The following is a 10,064-nucleotide window of genomic DNA, read 5'->3' on the forward strand; positions in this document are numbered from 1 at the left end:
CTACAGTAGAGCAGCACATCGTAATTCATTCAGTATCATTTTGTGATAGCTGTTCGGGGAAGTACTTGCTTCTTACCAGTTTGCTCTGTTTGAGAACATCTTTCAGGGTCACCCACAAGTAAGTAGCTGAACATAGTGTTAACCCCAGGGTTTTTTCAGCTTTTTGTTTTTGTTTTAAACAAAAATGGAAAGAGAAAGGAATCGGAAAGAAGAGACTAACTGGTAGGTGTCTCTTTAAATTTCGACTACTTTTTACATGCCTTCATTTTTCTGCTTAACCATTTTATTTTTTAAAGAGGAAGGATCTACCCAGAAAGAGGTACTATGCACTAATTTTGCATCTTCTTATATATAAAATATATTTATTCTATTTATTGCAGCCCAGAACTGATTTAGTACCATTTATATCTCCAGGTAAGACATCGTTACAAAGACTTCAGTAAATGCCTTGATTTGTGAACACTGTTTAGCTCCTATGGTGAGGTATAAACTCACAACTGTATTTTATTGTTAACAACAGTTTAAATAAGAAAAAAGTTCTGTAACTGATGAAGAGGCTTTTTTATCCCACATACCTGGAATGTGATCACAGCACAGAGGCAGCAGGGGAAGGGTGTGGGAAGGCTTGCTCAGAGACACGACATAGAGCAAGTACTGCTGTAGAGCGCACAGCACAGACACAGATAGGATCTTCTGAAGCCTTTTTTGGGGACCAACTGGAGTCTCAGCTCCTGTCTTGTTCTCTTCATTGGGCGGCTGCCCTCTGCTGTCTAAAACTGCTTTGGAAAGGGTCGGCGTGGCTGCAGTGGCGATGGGAGGGAGATGAGAAAGGGCTGGTTGCAGGGTGAGGTAATTTCTCTTCGCATCCCTGATGATGCCCTCGGAGGAAGCAGAGAAGCTGTTGGGCACACAGTCCCTTCATCAGGCTGCTGTGCTGACAGGCACGGGGGAACCTTGCTGCCTGTGCAAATAACAGCTGACAAGACACTTCTGATTTTCCCCTGCCAGAGAAATAAACCAGCCAAAGGCCAGTGTTGGCTCAGCTAGCATGAATGATTTTCAGATCCAAGAAGTGGCATGAGTGGTGCAATTCAGAGAGAGATTCCATCTATCAGGAAAGCTTTAGATGTAATTTGTGGGAATAACTTTGGTGTGAAGCAGATGAGAGCAGACTGCTTATAAATAAGTGCTCTTAATAATGGGATCTGCTGCCTGAATCACAGCAGAACTGCAATTTAGTCTGTTCTCGGTTTCTAACAGGAGATCCGTACACATTTCTGTGTACAGCCCTCACTGTCGTGAGCAGGACAGTTAACAGTTGACTTACGCTAGTGTGTGTTGTCTTTGTGGGGATGGAGTGGTATCACTTGTTCCTGTTACCTTCTTTTTCTGTGTTTTCCTTAATCCCTGTCATTCAACAAATATAGTTGATATACAGGACATGTTCCCTGGGCCATCCATATACCAACGTGAGACTATCATCTCATTTGATAGCTTGCAAAACCCAGCCACATCAAATATTAATCTCTGCCATGGAAGGAGCCAGAGGAGCTGATGGTTTTCCTTGAATACATAAGCAAGTATTTTCCAATTTTGGGACATCCAAAATTATGCACTTCTAGTTCATGCTTAAAATGACCTGTATTTTCTAGCATGACTTGCCTGTTAGGTATAAACCAACACATTCTATAGAGCTTAGCCCTTCTAGAAAAAAATACATCCCTTTAAAAATGTCCTGTTTGTTAATGAAAAAATTACCAACAGAATGTCTGGTAGCTTCTGGAAGAGTCAGTACCTGCCTCTGTGGGCATCAGTAACATCAGCTCGGTTCATCTACATCTGTTTTTTGGAATGGAAATGCTTTGATATCCTGCATGAGTCAATTGATATTTTGAACATTGTGTGCTTTAATTATAGCCTCCATTCCCAAAGAGGATGCTACCAACAATGGAAGAATCCAGGCCCAATATTTGAGTTGGACACCTTCAGACTTTAGTAGTCTGTGGCTTCCGAAGTCTTTTTTGGTGCAGCTTAGAGATAGAGGATTCCTACAAAAAGCGTCAGAGAGAAGGATTTTTTTTTTTTATTCTTAGATAGCTGTGGTCGTCTCCTGCGTAATTTGCTTTGGTTTACTCGTTTGAGGTATTTCAGGAATGATCCTGCAGTTGTGATCAGTGTAACCTCAGCAGGGTTTTAAATATGTGTAAGCTCAACATAATTGTGAAGTTTTGTTTGAATAATCTTTGTATGAGGGAGATCCTGCCTGCCTTCCTGCCCAGGGCGCAATGCCTCCTGCAGCGATTCAGCTGTATGGCTAATTTTCAAATAAACTAAAGTTACACATTTTCTTGACACAGTACTAGTGCACGCTGTTCTCTGCAGTCTGAGGCACTTTGCCTGTGGTTCATAAACACATTTACAGTCCCATTTGCCTCCCTGTGCTCAGAGGGGGTTGGTTTGCATTTCTAATTAATTGAGTTTATAAAGGAATAAGCCAGTATGTTAACTGAAAACTCCCTCAAGAATTGTAAACTTACCTCATCAGCTGCCCCCGTGTAATCATATCACCCTTTCTCATGTGAGCCTAGTGGAGAGCGGATGCTACATGGAGCAGAAACCTTCCTCTGGTATGAGTTGCAAGGGAAGTGTGTCTCCCATGCAGTCATATTCTGCAGCCCAGCTCCTGTTCAGCTGACCTTCTTTGTCCACCTGCCTGTTCCTACCATCAGCTTGATGCTTCTGGCTAAGACAGCAAGCAGCGTGAGGTGATTTAAGGACCTCTCTCAGTGGAGTCAGAGGGTAGGTGGGCGGTTTCAGAGGATGCTGTAGTCCATATGAAGTAAGACACGTTTACTCTTTGCAGGACCTATGGTGTCTGAATGCAGGAACTTACACAGAGTCTGAATTTTCTTTACACCATGTGAAGACAAATACCGTAACTTCCCACTGATGTCAGCTGGGAGTTGGTGGCTCAGCACACCTAAGGGTTAAACACCCCGTGTGTCAGTGTTAACCTGGGACACTTGTTTTGGGATACATGTTAAGGTATTAGTTTAATGCTGAGAAACCTGAAGAACTCAACGGTAGTTGGTTCCATTCAAATCACTTGACCCTCACCATATTATACTTGCTATATTATACTGGGTTAGCAAGCTATTGCTTAGCAAGGTAGATTAATCTTGCAACATGTTCGGGTGAGTAACTGGACTTCCTTTTGCTTTCCACAGACCGGCATTCAGAATGGCAGCCTTGTCCACTTTAATCCTCCTTTTGTGTGCTGCTAAAGATGTGATGCCCTCCAGTTCTCACTGGAAGCCAACTTGGCCGTCTTACAGAGTTCCAGTCATCCTGCCACAGTCTACCCTTAACTTGGACAAACCGCAGTTTGATGCTGAAGCCAGACTGGAAGTGGTATCTCCCTGTGGCCCAGCGTGCCACAAAAGCTCCCCGCTGCCAACTTACGAAGAAGTGAAGAACTACCTGTCCTATGAAACCTTGTACGCTAATGGTAGCCTCACTGAAACTGAAGTGGGCATATATATTCTGAGCAACAGCGATGATGGGTCTCAAGGCAAATCTCGAACTAAGAGGCAGATCTATGGCTATGACAGCAGGTTTAGCATTTTTGGGAAAGACTTCTTGTTGAATTACCCATTCTCCACATCAGTGAAGCTTTCTACAGGTTGCACAGGGACGCTAGTGGCTGAAAAGCATGTTCTTACTGCCGCTCATTGTATCCACGATGGCAAGAGTTACGTCAAAGGAGCTCAGAAACTGCGGGTGGGGTTCCTAAAGCCCAAACTGAAAGATGGCAGCAAAGGGGCCAATATCACCAACTCAGCAATGCCTGAGAAAATGAAATTCCAGTGGATCCGAGTGAAACGGACACATGTCCCCAAAGGATGGATCAAAGGCAATGCCAATGACATTGGCATGGATTATGACTATGCCCTGCTGGAGCTCAAGAAGCCTCATAAAAGAAAGTTTATGAAGATAGGTGTGAGCCCACCGGCAAGACACTTGCCTGGAGGGAGGATTCACTTCTCTGGTTACGACAATGATCGTCCAGGAAACCTGGTTTACCGTTTCTGTGATGTCAAAGATGAAACGTATGACCTGTTGTACCAGCAGTGCGATGCCCAGCCGGGTGCGAGTGGATCTGGGGTGTACGTGAGGATGTGGAAGAGGCAGAATCACAAATGGGAGCGTAAAATTATTGGAATATTTTCGGGCCATCAGTGGGTGGACATGAATGGCACCCCACAGGATTTCAATGTAGCTGTTCGCATCACACCCCTCAAATACGCACAGATCTGTTACTGGATCAAAGGCAACTACCTTGACTGCAGGGAAGGATAAAGACAATGAAACTCCTTGAAAGCACTTAATGACTGGTTTTAATTACTCATCTGAGGAAAGGCTAGACTTCTGCTGCAAATGTGTGTGATACGATCTTGTACCATTGGGATGCGATATATAGCTTTCCCAGCAAGCCACCTTGTTCTCAGGACCGGGGCTGTGTGGTGCTGTCATTACAGCTCGAAACTGGGGAGAAACGTCTGCTGGGTGGGGAAGGAGCAGGTGGACTTGCTGAATTTGCAGCTGAGCAACTGAAGATTAATTAGGGGCGGATCAGTAAACAGTTTGAAATCAGAACCGTCTCCAAAGAATCTTGTAAAAGGGACGTTGTTGACTATCTCATGCCTACAGTGTTTGTTTTAATAAATCCTAGGATTAGTAGAAATGCTTTGATCTGAACTTTTAAAAGAAAATATTTCTATGCTGTTGGGGGCTGAAGAGGGGCATTTAATGGTGTTTGCAACCCAAACATTACAGCTTTGTGTTCCTGCATGAGAAAGGGAGTGTGAAAAGGGCAAAGCATGCGCTGTAGGAGACAAATGCCACACAAATAGCGTGAAGGGTGAATAACTGCACAACACTTCTAACCTTTCAGCCTGAGTGATTTGAGACTTTATTAGTAACACAGTTAAGAAAAATGCTTTTTGAGCAAACAGACCTTGGTGTTGCAAGGATGTGACTGAGAAGATCATGTTGGTCATATGAGTGGTGCCATTGTATCCTGCTTTGGGAAACACAAATCAGACATGGGCTTGAGAATTATAGCAGCTGGGGGCGTAGCTTTACACCTAGCAGGATCCCTATGAATATACTGCTATAGAAAGCATATAGGGACAGAGGCTTGTTTTCTGTTACGGCCTGTTATAGATCTTTTAAAGAAAATCTCGGCAACTCAGATTTTCAGAGGGGAAGCCTGTCTTGGGTGTTGCTGGCCATCTGAATTGCTGCCTGCAAAGCAGGTGAAGGGGAGAGCAGGACGAGGGTTCTACTGAGTTTTCCCCCCTTTTTGTTGGACATCCATGCTGTTCTACCTAAAAATACACCAGGTTAAGGGATGCTAGATTTATAGATATCCCTTTGACAGTGTAATTTGTACACCATCTTGACTTCTGCTTCTCATGTTGTTTGGGGTAGGAATCTGCCTCCCCATCAAATTGTTGAGTTACAAATAACTCTTTGCAAATGCACAGTTCAGTAATTCTGCAGCTGGAATAGAGCCACATTATAGGGCGCAAACTGAGTTTGCTATGAAGTGATGCTCTACTGTTTCTTATAGATAACAGTGACTTACATTTTTACTATAGCAGATTTGTAGTTTGGAACAAGAACTGTCTTTTACAGGTAGAATCAGTCCAGCCAAATACTTGCAGCTCAGCAAACAGCATTGGGAATTCAATGTGGTCTGTACAAACGGTGTTTCTCAGGTGGCTTGTGCCACTGTATTGCAGTAACATGGTTGAGTACTGCCATGCCAATATTATTTTTTTTTGAATAGGAGGATAGACACTGGCTCCAGTTCCAGTTTCTCTTCCATCCATCTCTCACTGTCTCCTGATGCTTACCAAGTTGCCCGTGGCACTTGATGTTGTGCGGCAAATGCAAGTCCCTGGTGTGAAAGGGCAGAGCTGGGAAGGAGTGAATCTAAGCAGAGCTTCCCTATGCTATACAAGGAAAATGTTAGTTCAGCTAAGCCTCTCTTACACTCTACTAATTACTATGGCATTTGTAAACATATGCCTGATGGTGCTTTATCTTTGTGATGGCTTTGGCTCTAGTTCTGAAAAACATTTTTTGCTAGAGCTGCCTATGATTATTATTTGTATAGGTGCAGCGTACAAAAACATGGACCCTCGTGGGCTTTTGGTGCACTCAGATACAAGCAGTTACTAATGCTTTGAAATATGAATAATCACCATATGTATCTGATGGTCTTTTTCTGCCTTTTTATTTTAATTTCCTTTACTTTATGGCTGTTATCTGGAGCACTTTTGTTTGAATGTATCACAGTGAATAAAGAAAAGTTACAGAATTTCAATGCAGACATTCTTGTATTTGTACTATTCTTGGGTTGCACTTTCAATCTCATTTCAGTTACTTATTTGGAAGGATGTTCAGATACAGAGCAGATGTATTGATGTCCTCAGTGCTGTTTATTTTCCTTCAGTTTTCTTTTGTTCCACCTGTTATAGAAGTAATAATTTTTTTTCAGTAGGCATAATTACTCTGTGTCTTTGGACAGTAATAATCAATCTTAGCTTTCATATAATAATTCTTGCAGTTCCAAAATCAGTCACGAGCTCAGATTAGTTAAAGCTGAAAATTAACTATTAGACTAAAGAGAGTCACATTTTTTTTATTAACTTTAGGGTTGATAAACTATGGAGGAATTTGAACCAGTCAGTATAAGTTCATACATCAGGTCCATCTTCTTTTTTTTTTAGTTGATGCAGTAAGACAAAAGTTCCTCTGAAGCCAACAGTGAGACCCACAGTTTTTTGAGGAACACCGGAGTGCAAAAGTGTTCTACTTTTCGATTTGGGAGTTGCTGTCCGTACACCTTCCCTGATTTCTGGATGTGCACGCTACATCTTGTGGCCTTGAGAACATCAGCCCTGGCTTATGGGATGTATTTCCCATCCACTGGTCCTGTCTTCTCAATTGCTTTGCTGGACTGTGGACTGGGATGTTTTATTCTCTCGAGATGACTGACAGAGTGGAACTATGCAGAAGGCAAATGGGATAGAATAATGTGAGCAAGTTTGTTTTTTTTTTTTAAAACATGTACACAGCAAGTTTAGTGTAATCAGTGGTGGGAGAGTCTCCTTCTACTGTACACCCTATGCAAACATTCCAGGTTGGTTTTGGAAAGAAAAGGAAATCTCAGATAACGTGGGCAGAACTGTTGTGCTAAAGCTCAACTTTGTTTCACCTGCACCCACCGGCCCTGGTGGTGATTTTGCCAGCATATTCGTTCAGAGTGGGGTTGGGCCATTGCTAGGCAGGTTTGGAAATTGCACTGAGTATATTTGTTTTGATGCTGTAAACAGGGCTTTTTTAAACCAGGCTTCTAAACGGTGAGTAAGATAGCCATGCAGCCAACATAGTTCCTCAAGGAAACACAAGTAACTAAACTACATAGAGGCACGACACTGGAAATTTCATTGTCCAGCTGATAATTGACTGCTGATAATCTGCAAGAACTGAATCGAGCGCCTTGTCATTCTTGTATCTTGAGACAGAAACAGCAGCTGGGTATAGTGGGGCTGTTTCGGTCGTGAATGGAAAGGATTACAGGCTCCTGCGTCTTTAAGAGGCTGACATAAGAAAAATTCTACTTAATATGAGATAACTCCCTCGGAGAACAGTGCTGGAGATGGAAACTGGGGTCTCAAGAAAGCACAGGCTGTGCTGAGCTCTTCCAGAGCACACAGTGAACGTACCCTGCGGAAGACTGCGGAACATCATCAAGTTTCTTTCTCAGAGGAAAGGTATTTTCCTTGCATCTGTAATTGTTTTGCAGCTGAATTCCCAGGCCTGCCTGTTTAGAGGGCAGCCCTCGTCTTAAAAGTTGCACGCTGAACTCCAAGCAAGTACAATACATGCTTGAAATTCTTTTCCGTGTTTCCACTTAATCTGCCATTTGTTAGCGGGTTTTGGTAGCGTGCCAGCGCAATATACACAGGCCTTGAGAAGAGAAGCTTTCAAAGAGTGGATAAAGTAAAGTATGATGGGTGGGTAAAAACTTCTTTGCTTTCCTGGAGTAAAAAAGGAAGCGTGGACAGAGAAGAGCAGCGAAGAGCGAAAGGGCAATATGATTCATACCGCAGGAGCAAGATTCCTGGTGAATTGGTTGCTGTGTATATATGCACGTGTATGGACGTGCACGTGTGTAGGGTTTTTATGAATAATACTGCTTGTTTCCATTCCCTGTTCAGTAGGTATGGAAGAAAAACTAATGAGATTAAGTAAATTAAGCCTCTTAAAATGCGTGCGTAAATACCAAATCTGAAGTCAGTGTGCAGCACGCGTGAGAAGTTTAGACTGTGACTTGTCTATAGGTACACAGGAAAAGCACAATTCAGTGACACTGGAGTTAGGAACTTGATCTTTTCCACCCAGAAGATGTTTTTTCCTGTCTCACACAGTGACTATTAGGTTGCATGTGCATCGTGCCTGCTGTTAAAGGTAGTGCGGGCTTTTACAGGTAAATGATTAAACAAAAGAAGAGAAGAGAAACATCTTAGCATGCCCCAAACACTATTACCAACACTGATTATTCCCAGGATAAAATTATCAGTGATGCTTTGTGCGTGTATTGATTTTAAACTCAATGGGAATAGGTTGAGTCATGAAGCAGGCTCATACTGGTTTTTATCTCAAGATCTCTAATAGTAATTAAGTGATTGTGGCTCAAGGGGAGACAATGAATATTAATCTGCAAACATTTTATGGACAATGTTTATTTTTTTATAATATATTCCCTTTAAAAGATTACTATGTGTCAGCAGAGATCTACAAGAAGTTAAACACTTCTATTACTTCACCAAGCAAATGATCATGATATATAATACTGCATTTAAATAGCACACATACTGAAAATATCTGATACATGCTAACTGACATTTGCTCATTTGCACTTGTTTCAGTTTTGGAAATCACCATTCATACCAATTTGATGAGGAGAAAGTATTTTTCTGGCAAGCCTGGCTAACTCCAGTACAAAGAGCGTGTTCATGAAATAGTGGTGTGTGATGGGAGCATGAAGGTTGTTAGCTCTTATTGGGTGACAGCAGTAATAAGGTATAATAATTTTTTCCAGCTTATCCTACACAATTTCTTATAGCTATTTTATGCCACATTATCATAGATGTGGTGGTTTTCCACAGGTTACATACATGAAGAAGTTAATTTAATGATGATTTAGACTGATTTTTTTGCATTCTCTTACCTGTAAAGCCAGATGTATTTACTGCTATGGGCAGGTCAGAAGAGGACAAAAATGTTCTCATTTGCAAAAGTTCATTAAAGGCTTGTCTAACATAAAGTCCCACTTCTGAGCTGAAGTTGAACTATATTTGCCATCATACAGAAAGGGGTAGGTTTAAATGGGGTAGTGTAGATTGGTTTAAACCTGAGCTAGCTAGAAAATGGTTCCTTTTTGGTATTTTCCCACTGTCTCCAGCCTTTTTTGTCTTTCTGCCCATCCTTGGAAAAGAAAACTTCCCATGATGAAACAGAATGGAGATCCTTAAAAATGAGGGGATAAGGTGCACGTCAGAAAACCTATTCAACTGGTTAAGTTTGTGCTTTCCTGCTGCAAAGAGGGTGCCTGCCCAACGGCTTGGCTGTTCTGATCATTCTGGGACAGGCAGGTGGCACTTGCTTTGGTTTTGTCCAAAAATTTACACCTGGGTCAAAGAAACATTTCTGATAAAAACATGTTTGAAATCAGGATGTTTCAACAAAGCTTCATTTTCTGTGAATTGCTATAAAAGGCTATTTTTCTAATGAATTTCCCTTCAGACCCTGCTTCAGTTAACTTTTCCTGTGGTGGTGTTCTGGTCCCCATGGGAAGGAGGATGGCGTCCCTGCTTGGAAGATGATATTATGGCTTATCAACAGCATTCAACAAAATTCTTATGTCCAAAAGTCATGTTTTAATTTATCACAGTCTTGCTCTTTCTGAATGGAGCACAATGTTTTGA

At 42.0% G+C, this 10,064-nt stretch overlaps 1 protein-coding gene across 1 annotated transcript; it reads left to right on the top strand.

The window, feature by feature from the left end:
- The first annotated feature begins 548 nt into the window (after window positions 1–548).
- On the top strand, window positions 549–4,359 carry PRSS23 (serine protease 23). The gene is given in 3 exon segments (XM_009641321.2): window positions 549–617; window positions 619–647; window positions 3,228–4,359. Coding segments are annotated over 3 exon segments (1,230 nt in total).
- The last annotated feature ends 5,705 nt before the right edge of the window (window positions 4,360–10,064 follow it).

This window comes from Egretta garzetta, unplaced genomic scaffold (assembly GCF_000687185.1).
Source record: "Egretta garzetta isolate BGI_Z169 unplaced genomic scaffold, ASM68718v1 scaffold286, whole genome shotgun sequence".
NCBI classification, from domain to species: Eukaryota; Metazoa; Chordata; class Aves; order Pelecaniformes; family Ardeidae; genus Egretta; species Egretta garzetta.